This window comes from Podarcis raffonei, chromosome 15 (assembly GCF_027172205.1).
Source record: "Podarcis raffonei isolate rPodRaf1 chromosome 15, rPodRaf1.pri, whole genome shotgun sequence".
Lineage (NCBI taxonomy): Eukaryota > Metazoa > Chordata > Lepidosauria > Squamata > Lacertidae > Podarcis > Podarcis raffonei.
The window spans coordinates 2,317,024-2,340,390 of record NC_070616.1 but is presented as its reverse complement, the minus strand read 5'-3'; the positions used below and the strand labels follow the sequence as shown (position 1 = coordinate 2,340,390).

Sequence of the window (23,367 nt, the reverse complement as noted above, 5' to 3'; positions counted from 1 at the left end):
GGCTTTAACTTGGCAAAGTACTGATCGCAAGGACGACGCTGCTTCCCATTGTTCAGCCTACCGCTGCCCTACATCCTACCAGTCCCAATGAACACCAGCCACCAAATAGCCCGCAGGTCCCCTATTCCTGCTCCACCCACTACACCACACTGCACGCTCCCTTCCTCCACCGACGTTTCAAAGCCAGAAGGTGCTCAAAGCTTCAGGACACGCCTAACTAATAACATTTCCCCATTATCCGTTCGCAATAGACATCCAGCAAGTGAAAATCAATGGCTGCCCCTCCCTCAGCCCTTCCAAACTTTGCAAATGCCAGCGAGAGCCCCACGGGGAAATTGAGGGATGCACAGACACGGTTTATCAGATTCCTTGGCCTATCACAAGCTAGCAAAAATTTAAAAAGCCATTTCCTGTAAGAGGTTTTCATGCACCTTTGATTACAGAAAATAACAAAACTGCCTTCACCAGGAGCAGATACTGGAGAACGGCTCTTCTCGAGGGGAAGAGCGCCCCCTGGAGCCCACATGCTGCTATGGCTTTTGCAGAAAGCATCCTGCTGCTATCACATTTCCCTGCAGATTTTTTTTAGGAATGCAGTTTCATAAAATTAATCAGAAGCCTAATGAAGGCGCACACTGGAAGTGAAGCTGTGCAACGGGAAGGGACAGAAACATGCCTAAAATCTAAAAGTGAAATAAATAATAATAATAATAATAATAATAATAATATCATTATCTCTGGGAAGCACATTATTTGTGTGTGCAGCTCTTCAAAGGCACAGTGAAATCAGTACGTTGTTTTTTTAAAAAGCGTTTTCACTGATTTGCTTTCCCCCCGAACACTCTAAATAATGTAAGGGAAGTCTGTGTAGGCAACTGAGCTGTACATTGCTAAGTACCGCTGTAAAAAAATGACATTTGAGCAAGGGTGCCTTTGCCAACCGGTGGCCCTCAAGCTGTTTTGTACTACAGCTCCCATCAACCCCAGCCAGCAGGGTCACATTGTCCATCTGGATGAATGAGACTGTGCGCCACCAACCAGCGCCTGCTCTCAGCCAGCCCCTCACCTGCCTGCCTTTCTACTCATAACCAATCCAGGAGGTTGCCCTGCCTGCCATCTTCCTCCTCTTTAGTCTCAGTGTTGTACCTCGTAGAAATCAGAAGGATGGAGGACAGGTACAAAGCCAGAATTAGTTTTCTCTGCCTGTCATTGGCTCTGGCGCCACCTGCTGTTGGGCTCCTTGATTTTTGCCTAACCAGGCCCAATGGGCAGTGCCCACCACTGCTTTAAGGTGGCACAAAGCTCCTTGGCTTTTCTGGAGACTAATACGGCCGCCCCTGCTGGAAACATCCCCTGGATGTAGGAGACAGTGGGTTATGACAGGAGGTATCGTGGGTGGCGACCGGTTCTCTTTGAGGAATAATCGGATACTAGGCACAGACTTACTTCCGAAGGTGCTCGTGTTCCTTTAAGAAAAGCTCTGTCCTCCTGTTGTTGACGCCACACCCGCTTTTGTAGGACCTGGAAGATAAAGGTAGAAAGTCCCCCCAAAATGAGATTGCAGGAGCAGTGAACCATGTTATAGTTAACTGTTGCAGCTTGTCTTCACTTACCCCGCCCCACTGCCCAGCTCACAGAAGACTATTCCTACGTTATGAATGGTCCATGTCACCATTAAGAAAAAGAGGTTGGAATAGGGCAGTATAAATGTGGACTGTCCCTGGATCAAGGGACTTTTCTTCTTTAAGTTCTGAAAGCTCGTAACCTAGCTCAAGGTTGTCATCTGAACTAGTCAGATGTTTAAGTGGTAATCAATCACAGTCAGTCCATCATTTGAAAAATAGGACTTTAGAGCCGCCTCACCACAAAATGGCAACTAGGCATTCTGTTTTGGTGGCTGTAATCCTGGTTCAAGGAGCCATTTGGTGCCTATATATCTCAGGGACATGGGTGGTGCTGTGGAGCCTAGGGCCTGCCGATCAGAAGGTCGGCGGTTCAAATCCCCGCAACGGGGTGAGCTCCCATTGCTTGGTCCCAGCTCCTGCCAACCTAGCAGTTCGAAAACACCTCAAAGTGCAAGTAGATAAATAGGTACCACTCCAGCGGGAAGGTAAATGGTGTTTCCGTGCGCTGCTCTGGTTCGCCATAAGTGGCTTAGTCCTGCTGGCCACATGACCCGGAAGCTGTACGCCAGCTCCCTCAGCTAATAAAGCGAGATGAGCGCCATAACCCCAGAGTCATTCGCGACTGGACCTAATGGTCAGGGGTCCCTATACCTTTATATATCTCAGTTTCTAACAGTGTCTGCAGGCCCCAAGCCCCAGCAGAACAGAATGTTGGCTGTGCCACCAAGTTTCCTGGGAGTGAATCAACAGGCAGGGTCAGCCTCGCTGCTCCTTCCACCATTTGGGCAATTCAAATTGTAGCCCCTGTGAAAAAGCCAGCTGCCAATCGCAGCAACATAGTGCTACTTTTGCTGTTCTGGAGGGCAAAAGGCTATTCTGTGGTTCTCAGCAGACAGAAGGCAGCCACAGGCTGAGCTCAGTTCAGAACAGCAGTGGCCTCCAGGAAAGTAAATATTTGCAGGAGGGAAAACACAAGCAGGGAGTGGCTCCTTGCATTAAGCAAATATCCGATTCTCCCTGTTGGCAAATCCTGCACAGCTTTGGGGAAGCAAATGAGAAATTCCCAGGGCATATCTTTTCCATGCTCTGCCAGCCTAGGTTTTATTGGAACAGAAAATTTTGCTGCATCTCCCCCCCCCCCCCCGCTCCTCTTTGGTGTCTCTTACAAAGAGCAGAGATCTGCCTTGCCTTTGAAAGCTAACTCCATAACACCAGACTTCTTCAATCTTGCCACCCCAGATGTTGCTAGACTACAACTCCCATTGTCCTTGATCAATGGGCTAAGCTGGCTGGGTGCGATGGCAGTTGGGAGTCCAGTGGCCCCCCAGGCCTTTCTATCAGGCCCTTGGGACTCCCCCTAGGCCTTGCCCTCACTGGCCCTGCTTTGCATCCTCCTCAAGTGTTTTTGCCTGGCTGGGACTGTGTCCTTGGACTCCGATCATGCCTCTCTGCTGACTTGGAGAGGGGTCTGTGTAGAAACAAACCTTCACTGCCCAACTCACTTTCTCCTCTGGCTCTGTCTACCAATGGCCTGCGGTCATCAAGAGGCTGCCCAAAAGGCAATGTGGCCCTCAGGCTGAAAAACATTCTTTACCCTTTGGCTCTGGGTCACCAAAAATGCCTTTCTGCCCTGGTGGAGCTTGGGTGAAGGCCACGCTCCAACTGCAGAGAGCGCTAACTTACTCGATATCCTTCCGCACTGAACCCATGAGATTCTCTCTTTCCCGCACTGCCAGGAAGTTGGTTTTGGTTTTGTGGAATTCGTGTGTGTAGTCCTGTAACAAGAGCAAAAGATTCCAAGCGTGTTAGACTTTGAGAAGTGCTGTTCTTCCTCTAAGGATGAAGCTCAAAACGTTACAAATCATCCAAGAGCCTTTCCCAACCCACTGACCTCCTCCACATGTTCTGAACTACAACTCCCAGCAGGCCCTGCAAACGGTGTTCAGGGATGAAGAGGGTTGGAGTCCAATAACACCCAAAGGGTGCCAGCTTAGGGACGACTGTCCTATAGTATGTAACAGGTGTAAAACTAAGGCTCACAGAGAAATACATCTACCAAAGACTCTGGCTCAGTAGATGCCTACTCTAGCCTAACAGTTGCGGCTGCAAGAACAGGATCAGGGTCACACTTATTCTCTAGCAGATGTTCAGGACTTCATACATGACACGGTGGCCTTGTTCACATACAAGAGTAAACTGTAGCTAACTGTGTACTGCGAACGCATCAATCTTGACCAATTTGCTCCTCCCTACTAGCTCACAGAACAAGTAAAACTATACAAGAAGGAGAGACACTCACCCTGGAAGACCAGCACTATAGCCTTGAGGTGTGTCCCAGACAGGTCCAGCTTGCCCACTGCAATATGCTCCAATAATGTCCCACCTGGACTTCTGCAATGCACCCTATGCTGTCCTTGAATACGGCTTGGAAGCTGCAGCTAATGGAAGATGCAGCTGTGAGAATTCCATTAGGCTTCTCACCCGGGGACCATGGAAACACTGCTCCTGAAGCATTTGCACCCAAAGCTAATTAGCTACCCAATTCGAGGTCTTGGTTTTGATGTATAAAAGCCCTATGATGCTTGGGACCCACTTATTCAAGAGATTGCCTCTCCATGTACAAGAAACAGGGAACTGGTCATCATCCCTGTCCACTGGCTACTCTTAAGACACACAGGGCTGTATCCAACATTCTCTGTCCGCTAGTGCAAAGGCTCTTGTGCTAGAGGACAGATGAGTTTTAATGTTGTGCAACTGAGGAAGGCAATGAAACAGTTCTGCCAGCAGAAACTCATTGCACGATAGATTGTGCAACTTACTTCACAGCAAGGTTGCCAGCTTGTGCGTTCTTTAACTTACCACCTCACTGGATACAACCTGCAGGCTTCACAAAACGTATGTTTTTAAAAAATACTTGATTGTTGTGTATTTACTTCCGCAGTTGTAACACCTTACCTTAAAGGCAAAGAGCACGTATAAATGATCAAACTAACTGATGAATGCAAAACAAATCCATAGTCAATGTTTGGTGCTGGTTGAAAGGTCATGGTTTGTTTGAAGTGAAACAGAACAAGATTCCTGGTTCAGCTGTAACGCTCTACCTTTAAAGCACATTCCTCTCCCGTCCAAGAATTCTGGGAACTATAGTTCCCCCTGCACTATAATAATTTATTTCTACCCCGCCCATCTGGCAGGATTTCCCTAGCCACTCTGGGCGGCTTCCAACAAAAGATTAAAAATACATTAAAACATCAGTCATTAAAAACTTCCCTAAACAGGCTGAAAGAGCCGAGTCTGGCAAACACCAGAGCATCACCCCCAGAGCTTCTTCCTACCTGCAAGATGTCTCTGTGCCGCTGCAAGGTGTGCATCAGAGCCGCGTTGAGGGATGGGACTCCGGCGCTGTTGGTGTACTCGGCCATTTTGTCATTTATCCCCGTGAGCTGTGAGAGGGGGGAAAGGGAGCACACAGGTTGGACAGGACACAGGTTCTCCACAGGAAAGTTAAGAGCATGCATTTGGAAAGGGAAAGGGAAAGCACTGCTTTTTGGAGCACACAGCAGCTGTTTTAACGAAGAGAAAAGCTGGCAGACATCCTGGTAGGAGGCATTCTGAAACAAACATACAGGCTTTCCAAAACAAATGCTCAACAGTTCCATAATCACTGTTATGGCCCAATGCTGTTCTGGGACTTCAGAACATTACAAGAGCCTTGATGAATCAGGCCAATCCAGCACCCTCTCCTTGCAGTGGCCAACCAGATGCCCCAGTGAGAAGCCCAAAGTAAGACCTGGGGACAACAGCACCATTATCCCCATCTCCAGTTCCCAGGAACTGGGAGGCATACAGAGATATACCGCTCCAATGGTGGAGTCAGTACAGTTTGATGCAATTTGTGCACAAACAACTCAGACCACCGTATTTTGAGGATTTCTATGCTACTCTTTAGAATACATATCTGAGGGCTATCTATGGTAAGAAACTACCAGTGGTAAAATAAGCAACAACAATGTCAAAGTGCTTCAAAAATGACAGTGTGAAATCAGACAAAGCTATCAGTGTTTAGAATTTAAAAAAGGTCTTGTTACCCAGCCTTGCACTGCAACTCTTGTGTGGGTGAAATACGCTGGCATTTTTAGGCCTCCCCCTTTGGATTGAGCTTGTAAAGAGCAAAACCCATGACTGAAAAGCAACCAGACAGTTCTGGTGGAGGCAAAGAGGCCATTCCAAGACCCTCCGGGTGGTTTAAATTGGGGTGGGTGGAAGGCATGTTGGGATCTACTGGAACATCTCTAGATGGATGTGCAGTAGTAGTAGATTCCTTTGTTTGTTTGCCTTCACCAGACTACTCCAAACCAAAAAAAAGTTTAACAGTATGGAACTAACACAAGACACCGTCAATGGACGTTTACTCAGATAAAATACAACATAAAAAATCTTAAAATGCTGCATTACCCTGGCAGATCACAACATGGCTCTTTAAAAAGGGAGAGAAAGCTTCCTCTCTTAACAAAGATGAAATGAAAAGGAGATGAAATAAAATGAGTTTGCACAAATCTAAATTAAATTATGTAAAACTGCAATTTGATACGCATTGAGGGTTCCTGTTATTAACAATGAGATAATTTTATTATCATTCACTAACAGTGATTTTCTTGTTTTTGTGTCTTATGTAAAACCTAAATGAATAAAAAGCATAAAACTAACATAAAATACCTAAAATTGTCCCAAGTATTGCTCTCCAAGATGGTATATAAAGGAAAATATATAGCATGTATGACTTGCAATAGGTTGGCAAGGGTTTCTGGCTCCTGACTGTTTAACAGCAGCAGCAGCAACAACTTTAAAAAGGCCTTTTCTTACCACCTTTGAAATTAGGCTTCTGGGATTTCTGATGATTTACAGCCACCTAGCTGTAGATAAATACAGCCACCTAGCTGTAGATACTTTTATATATAATCAGGTCATTCCAAGAGATGGCTCGTGGAATGAGGAGAGAACTGGCTGGGTCCTGGACCATCAATCTGCATCTGACTTCAGTACTAATTTAATCACAAATTTCTTAGCAGTTAAGAAATTCCCTAATGTCTGCATCACAGCAGTAGAGTACAACTTAAAAAAAAAGGGGGGGGTGGATAAGGGAATTGAAGCAGAAAAGGCATCCATTCCAGGCAGGAGATGACTTTTTTGCTTTTGGGAGAAAACACACTTTAAGGAAACAGAGCCACCACTTTCTGCACCGTTGTTTTTTAAGCTGCTCCAGCAGCAATTTGGGTCAAAAGCCTTGAAGGTCACAACAGAGGCCTGGGAATTTAACTGGCTGAAATCCCACTCACCTTCCCCAAGAGCTGCTCAATTTCCACAGCCATTGTTTCGAACATTCGGTCTTGGCTCGATCCATTCAGAAGAGGGGTTGTGTCGGAGCTGAGTGATGAGAAAGACAGACAGACACCCCTCTGTAAATATTATGGCAGAGTAAAAAGGTGCACCTAATTGTCACAAAATGTCACGGGAAACCCTGCATCCCAGAAGGCCCTGTTAACGCTGGGGAAACCAATGGGACACAGGCAAATGCCCAAGAATCCCAGGTGCTGATGCCAGTCTCTGTGGTTCTCACCTGCAGAGAGGGAGGAAAAACAGTTGCACATGTGCTCTCCTGGGCCTTAAAGGCACAGGAGGAAAAGCGCTGTTGCCAGGCTCTTCAGCTTGTTCCTTTAAACTGCCACGATGCTGAGCTGTGGCTTCCTGCTATCATGGACTGACTGGATGCAGAGTAGTGCTGGGAGGCACCAGCCGGGGAACCCTCAAAGGAACAAGGCTCAGAGCCCAGGGATTGGTGGTGGGAGGACAGTGAGTGGTCAAAGGGAGAAGGAGCAGAATGGGAGGAGGAGGAGACAGAAGCTGAATAGGTAACAGTGTTTAATGAGCAGGAAGAGGCTGAGGCAGAAGACAGTGCAGAATCAGAGGCAGAAGGGGAAGCTGGAGAGGAGTGGAGGAGGGTTGTTGAAGCAGCCAGGGAGTCTCTCCCTACTGCTGTGACCAGTTCCCCTCCCTGCTGGTCTTCCAGAACACACAGAGGAATTAAGAGAGCAGAGCAAAGAGAGACAAGACGAAGGAGCTTCAGATTGCTGGGGAAGGAATCTTAGGGAGCAGTGGGGCAAGACCTACTGGGAAGAGTTGCTGTGACCACTAGGCCTGCACCGTTTTGGTTCCTTTGAATAAAGAGTCAGCTTCACTGACACCAGGTGTTTTATTGCTGACCTGCTCTTGACTCTGGCTCCTGACACCTAATCTGGAAAGTACAGCACTGATGAGCTACCCCAGACACTATGGTTTCAGGACAGGCCAACAGCAGCTACGAGAAGAAGTGGGAAGAACCTGGAAGCAGAACGGCCCTCTTTGCCTGGCCCCTCAAAGCCTCTCCCTAGAAGTAGCCTCATTAGGTAGTGTAAAAGCAATTAGGAATTGTGGGTGGGGCACAAACACAACCCCTAAACTGTGTCAGGTAAGCCACAAGGCAGGAGTCTTGAGTAATGAAGCTCAAAAAGAATAGAGAAAAGACAGGTTTAAAACAAAAACTATTTTGAAATGGTAAAAATGTCAAAAACAAAAGAAAAGTAGGACAGTAGTACCTATACCTGTCGCGCCTTCCCTCTCGGGAGCTGCTGTGGCTGTAGCTGGTGCAGAGCTTGCTGAAGGAGACCAGCTTGAGGTCCAGCTCATTCTCCAGCTGCCGGGCTTGCTTCCTCAGATCTGCACCAACAAGAGAAAGGGGGGAGGGGGAGTGAGACTTTCCTGCCCACACATACCCCTACATACACATCCATACCCCTACATACCTACACACACACACTTTGCTGCTCCTAAGCCCTCAAGGGCAAAAAGAAAGAGGCTTCATTCAGCTCTGTTTCCGAAAATGGATACGAATTTCAACAGTGTAATGAGATGCAATGTTTCTAATATGATCTGTCACGGATCAGCAAAATGGAAAGCATTCTGCTTTGGAAATGTTAACAGTGTGCTGGCTGAAGAGAACAGAAAATGTGTGCTTCTACTACTGATTAAATGATTGCATTTAGATCCCATATTTTTTCCAGGGTGCTCAAGGTAGCATAAATGATTTTCCTGCTGCTCATTTAATTTCCACAGCAACCATGGTGAGGTCAGTTAGGCTGAGAGGCACTGACCGGCCCAAGGTTGCCCAGGGAGCTCCATGACCGAGTGACGATTCAAACCCTGGACTCTTGAGTACTCTGCCACTGGCCCTCTCACTGCGTCACCCTAGTGAGGTGGGAAACCTGTTGCTCTCCAGATACTGAACATGGGAAACTGCTGTACACTGAGTCACACCACAGGTCCCTCTAGCTTCAGCCCGGCCTACACTAACTGACAGTTAGCCCTCTGCGGTTTCAGGCAGGAGGCAATTCCCAGACCTAGGTGGTGATGCTGGGAATTGGAACTGAGGGCTTCTGCCATACAGCTATGGCACTTCTTATTTTATTTTTGAGGAAAGCAGGTTATACAGTATTATAATAAGTAAATAAAAACTGGGGTCACAGAATCATAATGTTGGAAGGGACAACGAGGATCGTCTAGTTCAACCTTTGCCTAACATGGGGCTCGAACCCACAACCCTCGTGCTCTACTAACTGAGCTATCCCTCCGGCGGCAGTTGCTAGGGGCAGAACACCAAAGAGGAGTGCTGCTTATGAACCTCCTGGAAACAACTGCACTCTCGTGAAGGAAAACAGCGCATAAAAGCTCCACGTTTAAAATAAAACTGGCTTCAAAATCCACAGGAAAACAAGATATTTCAGATAACCTTCAGTCTAATCCAGTAAGCCATAAAAAGATAGTGTCTATCAGTGCAACTCAGATGGCAGGGTCCCTCTTAGCACCAATTACAGGGAGGTGGGATAGAGAAAGCGAGAAGCAGGGTGCCAGGGGCATGTAAATGCTTTTGAACCATTTGCCTCCCTGCAGGCACCTTTCAGGTTTTGACCTATAAAGCCCTGTGTGTCTCAGAACCTCAATACCTCAGGGCCTGCCACCCCCCACATGAGTGAACCCAATCCCTGCATTCACCATCCAAGGCCTCTCTCCATGTGCCCCCCTCCAAGGAAGCTGTGCAGGGCGGTGACTCAAGCTTGGGCCTTTTCAGTGGTGCCTCCCCGCTTATGGAATGCTCAAAAGCATACCAGTGCAAGTGGATTAATAGGTACCGCTGCAGTGGGAGGACAAACAGCATTTCTATGCACTCTGGCACTCATCACGGTGTCCTGTGCACCAGAAGCGGTTTAGCCATGCTGGCAACATAACCTGGAAAAGCTGTCTACGCCTGCAGACAAACGCCGGCTCCCTCAGTCTGAAAGCAGAGATGAGCATTGCACGCCATAGTCGAATATGACTGGGTTTAACTGGTCAGGGGTCCTTTACCTTACCTGCTTTCCCCAAGGAGGCACAACTGGTGCCATCACTAGCTACATTAAGGCACCAGGCAAATGCATTTATCTTTACTAAGGTCTTTGACCCTTAATTTGGAGGCTTTTAGATATTTGTGGCCTCTATTCAGGGGGTGGGATACACAAGATCCACCTTTTATACATATGAATGGGTTTTTAGGTTTCTATTTTGCTTTGGTTTTGAACTGTTTTATAAGTCGCTTTAAGTCACTTTTTGTAACAAAAAGAAAGCAAATAACTGCAACAAACAAGCAAAATGTATCATGAAAGTACTATATAAACGCCACAAATAAATATATGGGTACTATATAAACGCCACAAATAAATATATATATATGATGTTGGCATTTGTCTGTCTCAAGAGACAATGGAGTGTCCTCGCCAAAGTCCAGTGTGTATGGAGGTCCTGGGTTGCCCAGACAACAATATCCCCTCTCGGCCTCGCTGAGGTGGTCCAAAGGAAAGCAGAGCAAGATATTTGGCACCAGCTTGGCTGAGGGGTTGCTGGAAGGAGGCGTACATGGTGCCATCCAACTGTCTCAAGGATTCCACTCTAGATTTGTGTAGGGTTTGCTCCTGAGCCTTTTCTTCTCCCAAATATATCCCACAAGGCAGCAGATGCTTAGGATTAGAGTCTTCCTTCTCCTACATGGGCTACCTTCCCAGGTTGACAAGCCCCATCTGCCCCTCACTTTCCTCTGCAGCACGTGCAGAAACTGCCTTCCTGACTGTTGAACTCACTATTGGTATCATCCACTCAATCTGCTGGGCCTGTCTTTGCATGCAATGGAAGTCCCTAAGTCACCAAGGTTCTGAGAGACCCATTGGCTACCATCTCCTGGTTTAGCCAGTCAGTCAAAGCCATTCTTGGGGTGCGACCACTGTCGCCTGCTGACAGCTTCCCGGAGCCACAGGTGAGAGCCGAGTGCAGGGTGGGGACCAGAGCTGGACAAACCACCCCAGAATGAGCATGACGTGTCCTGCACCAGAGATACAACCCCCTCCCCTAACACCCCATAACCTATTCAGAGCGGACCCAGTGAAATGAACAGATGACCCAACGGACGAAGCCCCCAAGCAGGATCCGAGCGCCACAGAAATTCTCCCCTCCTGCAGCTTCCAGCAGTTAACCCTTAGCTATGACAAGCAAAGAGAACCTCCTTACACAGGAGCAGTGTACCACTGAGCACTTTTCATGTGTGAGAGAGAAAGAAAGAAAGAGAGAGGGACCCATTATGTCTTGCTTGTGGGTCTCCCATTTGCTGGCCCTGGTTGGAAACAAGGCCCCTGATGCTCTGTGTTGGGCCCTACACCTCACCACGCCCCCCCACTCCATTTCCCCAGCCCTCCTCCGGAAATGAGGCCCAATAGAACCAAAGCGCCCCCTTCCCCCCGCCTCAGCCCCCTCCCCTTCTTGAGCTTGGCCCCCTCCCCCCTAGACACTTGGGGGGAGCTCTCGCCCTCCCCAGTCGCAGAATATGAGGCCTTCCAGGACCAAAGCGCCGCCTCCCCTCCCTTGACAACCCCAATGGCCCCCTCTCCATTTTGCTGCCCCGGCGCCTCCCTCCCCCTCCCCCTCCCCCACCCCTCACTCTTCTTCCCCCGCTGCCCCACCCTCCCCCCGTCCCGCCCTACTCACCCTCCCAGTAGTTGCTGCTGCCCCCCGCCGCCGCCATCTTTGTTGTCCAACGTCAGCCCTCGGCGGCCTAGGCCGGCGGCGCGCTGGGTTACGGAGGCGGCGCGGGCCAGAGCGCCTTTCCCGCACGACGCTTCCGGGTCATAGAGATGGGGAAGGAGAGCAAGGGCTGCTGCAAGAAACCGTAGGCCGGGAAAGGAGGGCGGTGGAGCGTAGAGGTGGAACCATAGAGATGGCGAGGAGCGGCGGTGGCGTGGGGACTCCTAGAGCGCCAGCCGCGCCAGCGCCACTCGGCGGCTCCCGGCGGTAATAGCTACCCGCGCCCCGCAGGGCGAACTTTGGGCTTTTGGTTCTCTGCCCCGCCCAGGTTACCATCTGAAACTCGGTCCTGCGCAGGTGAAAGAGGACGGGCGGAAAGGCAAGTTAATATACCGTGCGATTCTCGCTATGCCTTTGCATAATTTTAATACTGGTGTAATCTGATTTTTCTTTTAAAAAAAAACAAACCCCATGGGTTTTATCGTATGGCTTTATGTACTATTGTTAAACCGCTTTGGTATTAAATAAATAGCGGTCTAATGAATGAATGAATGAATGAATGAATGTATTTCTATCCCACTTCCCCCAGGGAGTTCAAGGTGGTGTGCATGATTCTGCCGCTGCTCATTTAATCCTCCCAACCCCCCTGTGAGGTAGGTCAGGCTGACAGAGGAATAATAATAATAATAGTAATAATAGTAATAATAATAATAATAATTTGTTCCCCACCCATCTGATTGGATTGCCCCCGCCACTCTGGGCGGAAGTGACTGGCACCCAAGGTCACACCCAGTGAGCTTCCTGTTTGTGTGGGGATTTGAACCCTGTTCTCCAAGGTCCTAGTCTGACACTTACTAATACTCTGCACTGGCTCGCGCTGAATAATTCAATGGGTCTTGCTCCCATAAGGTTATGATTGCAGCCTAATTAATTGATTCATTTATTTATCATTATACATACGTAACCCAGCTTTGTTCCAAGGAAGTCAATGTGGTGCATCATGTAAGAAGCCACCTCCTACCAAATCAGATCATTGGGTCCACTCAGGTCTGCATTGTCCAAGAAACTTTCATCACTACTGTATTTTTTTACTTACTTATTTCGTAAAATTTATACACCACTTGGCTTTTTTATTAAAAAAAATCAGAGATTAACAAAATATAAAACAGTAAAATCAAGAAAAAATCACATTTCAAAAGAAGCAAAATTTAAAATACTAAAACAGATTAAAATTACTTCCGCTTTCTAAGCATCTGGGTAGGCAGGTCTAAACAAGGCACCAAAAGTAGTGAAAGCACCTGCTTGCTCTCAATGGGCTGGAAGCTCCAAAGTGCAGGTGCTGCCATCCTAAACGACTGAGTTCTTACAAATTCGGGAGGGATATTTTATGTGGCACCTGTGGTGTGGTAAGTGCCAATTCTGCCAATCAAAGTGGTTGAGTGGACACATTTGTAGGTAAACTGATTCCAAGTTGATAGATCACATTAGACTGTCTATTGGAGAATTTAGTTTAAATGCAACTGAAAAAGACTGGAGGCCTTTGTGATTATCTCTGTTGGTGCACCACAACTAAAGATATCCATCCCATTAAGATGCCATGTTTGTTACTTGCTGATAACCGAGCATCCTAGTGACCGAAAGATGCTGTGGATTAAAGGTGGGCCCTTCTGAACATAAAACCAATGCCGTTTAATTTTGGCTTTATAGCAAGAAGCTTAGTTTGCTTGGTGCAGGGCATGTAACTGGGTCAGTTGCATATTAGGTAGGAGCTGGTTGGTGATAGCTGTCCCTGAGAAAGTCCATTCCTGTGCAGCATTAAAATGTATGAAAACTTTGTTGTAAACAGGCTAGTAGTCATTGCCTGTAACAAGCTGGTGGTCCCACAGTGTTTCAGATGCTGTATTCCTATCATGAAGGGGCTGCCCTGTTACAATACCACTAGCTAATCTTTTTAAAAAACAATACAGCAGGACTCATAGTACCTGGAAACTTGAGTCTCAAGTTGAAGTAGCACCCTATGTTTAATTTTAGGTGCAAGATTTTAAAAAGCCACCCTTGCCCACAATTTTGATAGAGAGGGATGGTTGGGCCACTGGTGATTTATTGCCACAGGAGCAATTAAGTATTATATGTTGAGGACTTCAGTTTTATTTGATGGGTATTTAATATGGGTGGATATTCTTATAGAACCTGTGCTGGGGATCAGTGTGCAAAGAGGACAGGAATGGAGCATAAATACTGTACTGAAGGCTTGAAAAAGAAAGAAAAAAAGCTTCCAGCAACTTGTACAGATGAGCAGACTCTTGCATTGCACTTTCCATGTTATTTCAAGGGAGAATTCTACAATGTGCCTCTTGGCACCATAATGGACGTTAGGAACAGCCTTTTGGGAAGACTGAAGCAAGACTGAAAGAAGCTTTTGGAGCAGGAGTGGACTCCAATTCCCACCAGCCCAGTTATCAGGCTGATGGGAGTTGCAGTCCAACAACAGGAAGGACACAGCTCCCCCCCCCCTCGCCCCAATGGCAAAAACACAGGAACAAATGAGGCGACTATGTGTGTATTTTGCATTTGATCTAGAAAAAGATGCCCCTGCTTATAAACTCTGATCTACACCAAGGAATGTAACCAGCGGTGAAGCAAATAAGACACAGGAAGAAGAGACGTCATAAAATAGTTTTATACAGATTAGAGCTCAGTGTACATGTTAAAAAACCCAACACACACTCACAGAAGAGTCATCAAGCCACCCCACCCCCCATTCACACCCACTGGTTTGCATTCCCAAGTCAAGCCCCTAATTTCAAACTTTGCTTTTGAAGGCACAACAGTGCGTGGACTAAGACAGGGATGGGTTACACACCAGCAGCAGTTGCAGACCACTCTTCCGCACCACAGAAGCAAACACCAGATCCTCCAAAGGCATAAGGTGTCGCACAGAGCAGGAGCAGGACGCACTTTTGTTGTTCTTTAAGCACCTTTGCATAATTGCTACCAAACAGATGCAGCCACCTGTGATCATCAAGGCAAGACTTGCCTCCACATTGAGATTCTACATTTCAAACAAGTTCTGCAAAGAGGTCTGGTGCCCCACCCAAATACCACCTTATTGTCAACTGGGAAGTTTAGGAGGAAGAATGGCAGGGAGAGAATCCTCTAAATATGTGTTAGGAAGGCCCAACCCAAGACCCATAATATGGCAACAAGGATATCTGGAATCCACACTCAATAATTTGTACTTCAGAAGATTATATATTAAAAGCCAAACATCAATTAAGGCAGAAGATGATTAGGATAGCATTGAAGACTCTTGTACAGTGGTGCCCCGCAAGACGAACGCCTCGCAAGACGGAAAACCCGCTAGACGAAAGGGTTTTCCGTTTTGGAAGCGCTTCGCAAAACGAATTTCCCTATGGGCTTGCTTCGCAAGACGAAAAAGTCTTGCGAGTTCCTTCGGGTTTTTCCCCCTTTCCCCCTTTTCCTAAGCCGCTTATCAGCTGATCCACTGATAAGCCGCTTAACAGCTGATTGCTAAAAGCCGCTAAACCGCTAATAGCGCTAATCCGCTAAGCTGTCAATGGGCTTGCTTCGCAAGACGAAAAAACCGCTATACGAAGAGCCTCGCGGAACGAATTAATTTCGTCTTGCGAGGCACCACTGTAACAGTATTTTGGGATGGATAAAACAGGTAGGAAGGTTGTTAATAGACTTAGGAACTTGATTTCATAGAATCCAATCCTGGCTGATATGAGAGGGACAGTGTTAACTTACGTCTTCAACCTTTTGAAGCCCGGGGGGCACATGTGGAATTAAAATAAAAAAACTGTTGTGGGCACCACACAATACCCATTTCATGGAATAAGGCTGGCAAGGCTGGTCACTGTGTTTCCTAAAGAGGCAAAAACATAACCCCCCCCCCAAACAACAGAAAAGCAGGCAAGACCCCAAACCACCTCAACTTTTTAAAAGGGATAAAAATGGGAGGGGGGGATCTTTGTGGGTGCAAATAGGTGTGTACATGTCTGAGCCCACAGGCACCATGTTGGGGATCCCAGGGTTCATGGTCCCTGCAGTTACTTAAGAAGGAGGGAAACTGAAGTTAAGGAAGCCCAGGCCAGGGAGCATATTACCATCAAATCCTGAAGGGAACATCAGTCTGCCTGAGAGGCAGTCTTGTATATTACTCAGTTTAGTATTTTACAACTGTAAACAGCCTTGAGTGCCTTGGCAGAATGCAATTACTATTATTTATTCAATTTCTATACTGGCCTTCATCCGAGGATCACAGGGCGGTTTACGGTGAGTAAATCCAGACAGAGAACAAAGGCTAGAGGGTATTTCTAGCCCTAGCTGTTACAGAGGGTATACCGAAAGCATCATCTCATGGGGTTTCAGATAATTATGGTATGTGTACTTAGCAGTAAGCCATGGAATAAGTGTGGCAATCCCAGTCACTGTGTTCCCAATCATGGCAAGTTTTAAGAGGTTTGAGAAAAGCACCTGGTTTAGGCCTTGTGGATCACTTATCCCAGCCTTTGCCATGCTGGTCCCCTCCATAGGTTTCGGACAAGCTGACCAGGGCTGATGGGTATTGTAGTCTAAAACATGCGAAGGGGGCTAGTTTGGCAAAGGGTGACTTATAAGCATTTCTCACAACAAACTGAGCCAGTATAGGTGGAAATATTTAGCCAAGTTCCTATAAGAAAGCTAGCAAAGGATGAATGACTGAGCCTTGTTTACCTCCCACAGATTTCATTATCTTTCTTTAAAACAAAAACAAAAAAACTGGTCAGTTTTGTTAGTCCAACTCTGTGACAGGTTGCATCTTCCCACACAGGTGATGTAAGAGCCCATGACACAGAGATACATATTGGCAAGAGGATGTCACCCAGCAGATAAATACTTGCAAATGGGTGGTGCCTGTCCAGTCTTGCCTGGCAGCAGCAATGCAGAAATCACCACAATCCTTTCCATTCCCCAACCCTCAAAACAGCCCAGCTTCACTCGGCTGCAATTCATCTGCTTCATGGTTTGACCCCTAGCGAGCATGCACCTGACTGGATTTTAAACCTGATGCCTTCCCCAAATAAAGCTAACAAGGCTTAAAAAATGGTGATGTTTAGCAAGGAAACAAAAGACACACACATATCCATCATGTACAAAGAGGGAGCTGGTCTACCTTCTAAGAGATTTTTCTAGCCCAAACAGTGAAACATAAAACATCAGAAAAATAGGAGGCAGCCTTAAATCAAGCCAGACCATTTGGTCCATCTAGCTCAGTACTGTCAACACTGCCTGGCAGTGCCTCTCCAGGGTTTCAGGCAGGAGGAACATCCCCAGCCCCATGTGGAGATGCTGTTGGAGATTGAATCTGGAACTGTCTATATGAAAAGTGGATGCTCTACCACTGAGTTGCAGCCCTTCCCCAAAGCTTGTGGTAATTGTGTGTCAGCTTTGCAACAGCTTTTTACTCTCACTATATGCAAAGTCCATAAATGAAATTTCCAAACACGTGGCTGAAGGGGGGGGGGAATACTAGACTTGTACCATGCAACATGAGGAATAACCACTGTAGTGCCTTCCCATCCAGAACAGGCCCACTAACATTCCCTCTCCTTTTTGGAGATACTTTGAGAAGCAGCAAATGGAAACAAAAAAAATTGCAAAATCTAATCTCAGCAGAAGAGCAGATTTGCAGTTACAGACTTGGTGCTCAAAAAAGGAAGGATCAAGAAGGAGGTGCCCACTCCCCGGTCTTGTTTTTTTGTGGTTAGGAGTAGCCTGGTGAGTTTTCAAAGCAATTGCATATTAATAAGGTTTACTAGGAGGAAATATTTTTCTAGACTACAGATACACAGTCACAAAAGCCACTAGTCTGGCTGCTTGTACAAAGGCTGCCTGAATCCAAAAAAATGAGCTGCGAAGGACCATTTGGCATCCAAGCCAGGAATTCTGGCTCACAATCTAGCTAGCATTAGACTCTTGCTAGTCTACATTGTCCAATAGTGAACATCAGAACTTCTGAAGCAGGATCGGTGCAAGAGAACTCAACCAAAACACGTTTTTTATTTTTCAAAAGAACTGTCCCCTTACCGGAGACAGAGATTCTTGCATCTTGATACAACGCTCCTCTCTTGCTAGGAGTCAAAGGTAACCATGAACCAGGCTTCTGCCAAAATAACCTAACCTGAAGTCATTCTTAACAGAAGGAAGAGCTTAATTCCTCTAAGTAGTGAGCAAAGACCAGTTTCCTAACACCCTGCACCCATTGACCCTGCCCCAGGCAGAAGAGATTAAGAGGTTCCAGAGACTTCCATATGCTGCTGGAGCAGCAGTAGTTTAGACAAACGTCTTGGCAGCTACAGTGAATTTCCCACAGATAATTGCATCGAGTGAAAAGTCTCAGATGGGCTTAGGGAAAACATTGCCGAAGTGCTAGCAATGCCACAAAACCATTTGGTCGTTCCCCTCCCTGGAGTGGGCTTGTAAGCAACCAAGCTTCCAGTTGCGCTCCTGACTAGAAGAGAAGCCAGCTGGAGAGTGGGGTGGGGTGAGGTGCCCTCCTTGTGCATAAACCAGGAACTGGCATGAGCCAAGAGCAAAGGTTTGGGAGGACACACATTCTGGGTCCATCGCTTGAGAGGGGGAAATGCTCAGTGTTGCAGGATCTGTCTCTGCAGGGAACTTCCCTGCTGCCGGGTGGGTCAGTGTTTGCTAGAGTAGAGTGTCTCCTCCTCAGTGTCCGTTTCATCCTGGAACTCGTGGCTCAGCAAGGACTTCTTGGAGCCCGTGGACATCATGCGGATCTCATCCTCATAGTCGTCATGGTGCTGTCGTAAGCGGTGGAAGCCGTCCTTGTGCCGGTTGGACTTGATGGAACACACACACCAGATGATGCAGGCTGTCAGGATCACAGCTGTCATGGTAGCACCTGGAAAAAGGGGGTTGTGTGTGAGAGAAATCAAAACCCACACATCAACATCAGGACAAGGGCAGAAGCTTCTTTAACAGAAGACGACACATGCAACTCCATGGGTTTATCATGCACCTAAGTTACATTTACACACATTACATTTTGCATGTTTATGTAAGAAAATACCTCCCACATATTAATATATGAAGCTGTTCTTCATAGCAAGCAAAGGCATTCTAGATTCAGGAGCCATGGGGCATGCAGGGCACACAGGAGGAGAAAATGGCTCAAGTCTTTAAAGAGCCAGAGTGGTGAAATGTCTTACTTTCTGGCCTCCCAAATAGACATTCAGACACAGACACTTCCCCCCACAACACACAAGAGGGAACAGTAATGTGGGCTCTCACCTGCTACCGTAACCACCAACTCCCTTGGAAGGCCAAAGATCTTGTTGTCCGTGTCAAACTGCACATGGAGAAAGCTAGCCATATCATGGCGAACCAAGACCTGGAAAGAAGCAGTACACATTTCAGCAATTGTGTGGATGAAAGCACAAGTCCAGGGTTAAGTGAGAAAAGAAGCCAACTGCTCCAAATGTACCAGCAGCCAGGGGCTTGGGACTCTCTTATGGAATAAGGAAAAAGTCTGCACTGAACTCGTTTTGTGGGGAGGACAAGGACAGAATCTTAGGGTACGTTTTAAGCACAATGGTTGGGGGGGGAGGGACTCTGTCCCAGTCCCTAACACACAAATGCTGTCAAACTCAAATAGGTTAGAAAGCCAAATTCCCAGGTGCTTGGAATGTGGTGGGATACCTTTCGGGTGAAGTGGGAACCTCTGAGAGGTTCACATGTAACATTCTTGCCTTCAATGTGAAGGTAAGTTCATGTTTCTCTTGCAGTGGCAGACTCCCTTTCCTCATGATCTCCTTGCCCACAACAAGAGAGACGACTCCTCTCAAAGAGTTCCTGGGCACAAAGAGTTCCTGCACAATTTGGTGTCCTAATTCCTAAATCCCTTTTGACCTTCTGAAAGTACACAGTGTCCCCCTTTCCAAACCTCCACTGTTCTCAGTTCCTCTTTACAGCCAGGACTTCTCATCTGCCTTCTGTCACACATCTCTGGCTCCCAATTCGCAGAAGGTTCCTGTGTGGTCGCCTTCCAAAGAAATGCTTCAGGCCTCACGCTGCATTTCTTCCCAACTCAAGCCAAAGCTGCCTCAATCACATCTTCCACCAGGCTCATGAAACAAGGCTGTGGTGTGCTTTCCCCATACCTTAACATGCTGCTGCTGATAGCCTTCCGCTATGGCATGGATCTTATGGTAGCCAGGAGCCAGCAGCACATGGAAATAACCACCTTCCTTAGTGTAGACTTTTACCCCTTCGTTGAGCACAATTTGAGCTTTCGACACTGGCTGTCCATGCCTGTCTCGGACAAACCCGTAGACTCCTTTATGAACCTGGAAGGAAAGGAAGGAATCTGAGAAGGTGTACATCAATAAGTCCTTTTCTAAGGATACAAATCTTCTCTTCTCTATGCAATAAGACAAAGGTGGGGAAACCTCTGGGCTGCAGGCTGGATGTGGCTCTCCAGGCCTCTCTACGTGGACTGTGCAGGCTACACACCTCCCTGGTCCTGCTCCCCGCTCTCTGCAAATTCTTTTGCCTAGCTGCCCTCTTGCTTGCCTGGACTGAGAGATTGCCACAGGTGGGTAGACTGTAGAAACCTTTACAAGGCTGGAATGTATAGCCAACCTTACAAAAGAAAGAGTTGCATCTGCTTCTTCATCCATTTTTGACTCTGGCATGTGGCTCCCAGAAGATTGACCATGAGGGGAGTGCACCCCTTAGATTGAAAAGGATTCCCCATCCCTGAAGTAAGAAAACCTCCACAGAACAAAATACACACAAAAATTTAGCAAGATCCAAAATGCATGTTCCTGATGTTACATTTCCTCATTGCCTTACCCTCAAGGCTTATGACTGGGAACGCAACGCATTCTCAGGCAGAGTGGCAGGATGACCCAACAAACCTCAGAGCCAAGGAGGATTTAAAACCAGCATAAACCTTGTCCAAAATCCCAGCTCACTCATTATACCTTTACTGGGTCCTCACTATATCACCCAGAGGAGAGCTGTTAGTTGTCCTCCGTATCATAGAGGTATGCCTGGCCTCAGCTGGAAGTCAGTAATGGGTGCCACTGGTCCCATGCTTGGGAACACAATTCTAGCAGAGATTCTGCTGGCAGCCTCACTCTGGATTTTCAGGCTTTTCCTGAAGTCTTTAATGCTGACAGTTGTTTAATATTTGCTTGGGTAGACAGTCGTTTTAATGAGTGCTCTGTGCTGTTTAATGATTTATGTGTATACATTTTTTAATATCGGTTCCGTCTACAATGAATGTCCAACAGTAAACAGCTACAAGAAATTCCATCCTTAAATCTAACATGGTGTCCAGCCCATTCTGAGCAACTGCAAACAAAAGCTTGAATGCGTTCAAGTCCAAACTCACCTCCACCAGCATGCTGAGAAGAGATTTCTTATTCTCTGCCCAGAGAGTAGGAAGCTGCCCCGCACTGGGAAAGTAACAGCAGCCAGTGTATACCGTAATCTCTGGGCAGTGTCCGTAGGAAAGACTGAAATCCTAAGAAAAACAAATGCAAAAAGAGGGTTTGTGGCAGGAAAGAGAGACAGGACTGGACCAAAGCGCCACCACTGGCAACTATGATTGAATTTGGCTAAGAGAAACTAGATCCCCAAAGTGTAGTACAACTGTGAAATACCTTCATGCTTCCCAGGTGACTGTTCCATTCAGCCCCAAGCAACACTCCTCCAGGAATATTCTCATCTGCAAGAGAGAAACATAAAATCAGAAGCCCTTTGTAAGAAACAAGCCTGCCCCAAAAGGTCCAGAGCACCCTGGGCACATACCTGACTTGTTTGGACAGCTAGGCTGGCCCAGATGCATTGTGGGATGGTTGTTTGCATACACAGATGCCAAATATCTCAGAGTCTCTTTGTTCTCCACTATAAAAAAAGGGGAAGTTAGAGAGTCAACAAGTGTGTGATTCAGCCTGTGGTGCTTGAGGCAGACAGCAAATGTCATGGTCTCATTATAAGAGCCGATGAGAAGCCAAGCATGCTCAATGGCCAGGGATGATGGGAGCTGTAGTTCAGCATCTTCTGAATGGTCAAAGGTTCCCCATGCCCACTCCAGGTTCTCCATGTCTAGTTTACTCCTCAAGAAGCAGGGAATGGAGTGCTCTTTAAAAGATTGAAGATAATCCCACAAGTTGTTTCCAAAGTACTCAGAGGATGGCACAACCATTACCTGTCTGCACAGGCTTGTCATAGGGGTAAGTGACAAGCAGAGATCCTCCATCCAAGGCAACAGAGAGGCTGAAGTCTTGCTTCAGTATCAGGTTGTCCATGATGGCCTTGGTTTCCGGTTCTCTTGCCCCAGAGGAATTGCCTAATGGAGTAAGACACAGAGGTTCTCAAGACTTGAGGCAAGCAAACAACTCAGTAGCAACCTGGTGAGGAACAGGTGACTCCAGACAGTACACAAGCTTTGCCAAGGCTGCTGCCACAGCACTGAAGCACCTGACCATTCACTCACATTTCTATTCAATGGCAAGCCATCAAAGTGCGTAGATAAAGGCAATTAGTACAGTGCCACAACAGGGCTCTCTTTAACCAATTAGACACCCTCCCCAGGTTAGGATGAAAGGATTTGGTACAGGAAGAGGGGTGTGTGTGTGTGCTTTACTTGTGAAATCAGTGTCCAGATCTTTGCCATGAATGTTGGTCAGGCCAGTCTTTGAAGTGCAGTCTCTCTCCTGAGCAATCTCTCGCCCATCTGGATTCAGGGATGGCACGATGACAATTCTTGTATTGTCAATCAGCTAAAAAACACACACAGAAACAGTAAGGGAGAATCATCAAGCATCAGCCGACCCTATCCATCAAAAGGGGTGGGTGTGAAGAAAGAGGGAAGTTGGCTTTTCCTTGGATAAGTGGCAGGACTAGGGTGGGAAGAAGCAGCCAAGGCTGTTTTGCACAGAACTGCCTTTACTGGAGAAGCAGGTAGAGGAGTGCATAGGAGGAGGCCCTCCACCATTATTCTACATCCCACAACTGTCAGCAGTTTGACAGTCTGGGAGAAGAACTGAAGAGAAGTTGAGGAATTTCCAAAAGTGAAATGAAAGCAGTGTTTGCCCCTCCCATAGGTGCCTGTCACTGCTTGAATGGCACTGGGACCACTTCGAATGCTCTCACGGCTATCCCTTGGTCTGAAGGCAGCTCTGTTTAGGGAAGCCTTTAATGTTTGATGAATTACTGTATTTTAATATTTTGTTGGAAGCCGCCCAGAGTAGCTGGGAAAACCCAGCCAGATGGGCGGGGTATAAAGAATAAATTATTATTATTATTATTATTAGTCAGATTTATTGAAGTCTCGTGGTGTTGTACTCTTAGCTCCAATATACCAGGTAAAAGCCATGTCTTTCCCACCTGAGAAGTAGAGGCTGACAAATCGGTCTCAGCAGCCTTTGCACTCAGCATCACTTTGGATCTCCTGAGGCAGGGGTGGGGATCCTTGGGCCCTCTGGATGTTGCTGAACTGCAGCTCCCATCACCACTGTTCAGCAACACCTAAAGTGCCATAGGTTTCCTCATCCAACCTGAGAGT

The 23,367-nt window shown here is 47.0% G+C and overlaps 2 protein-coding genes across 7 annotated transcripts in view; both read right to left on the bottom strand.

Annotated features, from left to right (window-relative positions):
- Nucleotides 1-11,951, bottom strand: part of GOSR1 (golgi SNAP receptor complex member 1) — a 46,445-nt gene extending 34,494 nt beyond the window's left edge. For 2 of the 6 annotated variants that reach the window (XM_053367635.1, XM_053367636.1), the window contains exons 1-6: nt 11,727-11,918; nt 8,258-8,378; nt 6,962-7,049; nt 4,961-5,068; nt 3,309-3,400; nt 1,447-1,521 (exon numbers count right to left, since the gene is read on the bottom strand). In XM_053367635.1, the coding sequence (XP_053223610.1) occupies nt 1,447-1,521; nt 3,309-3,400; nt 4,961-5,068; nt 6,962-7,049; nt 8,258-8,378; nt 11,727-11,763 (521 nt within the window). In that variant the 5' untranslated portion in view covers nt 11,764-11,918. Of the gene's footprint in view, nt 1-1,446; nt 1,522-3,308; nt 3,401-4,960; nt 5,069-6,961; nt 7,050-8,257; nt 8,379-11,726 lie in introns of all 6 variants that reach the window. The other 4 variants (XM_053367632.1, XM_053367631.1, XM_053367634.1 and 1 more) reach the window with 4 other exon arrangements.
- Nucleotides 11,952-17,809: 5,858 nt separating this feature from the next.
- The window catches only part of CPD (carboxypeptidase D), a 32,652-nt gene continuing 27,094 nt past the window's right edge, over nt 17,810-23,367 (bottom strand). Inside the window, exons 14-21 of the mRNA XM_053366544.1 lie at nt 22,447-22,582; nt 22,009-22,149; nt 21,609-21,704; nt 21,461-21,525; nt 21,190-21,321; nt 19,952-20,137; nt 19,083-19,182; nt 17,810-18,693 (exon numbers count right to left, since the gene is read on the bottom strand). Of these exons, the coding sequence (XP_053222519.1) occupies nt 18,467-18,693; nt 19,083-19,182; nt 19,952-20,137; nt 21,190-21,321; nt 21,461-21,525; nt 21,609-21,704; nt 22,009-22,149; nt 22,447-22,582 (1,083 nt within the window). The 3' untranslated portion in view covers nt 17,810-18,466. The remainder of the gene's footprint in view (nt 18,694-19,082; nt 19,183-19,951; nt 20,138-21,189; nt 21,322-21,460; nt 21,526-21,608; nt 21,705-22,008; nt 22,150-22,446; nt 22,583-23,367) is intronic.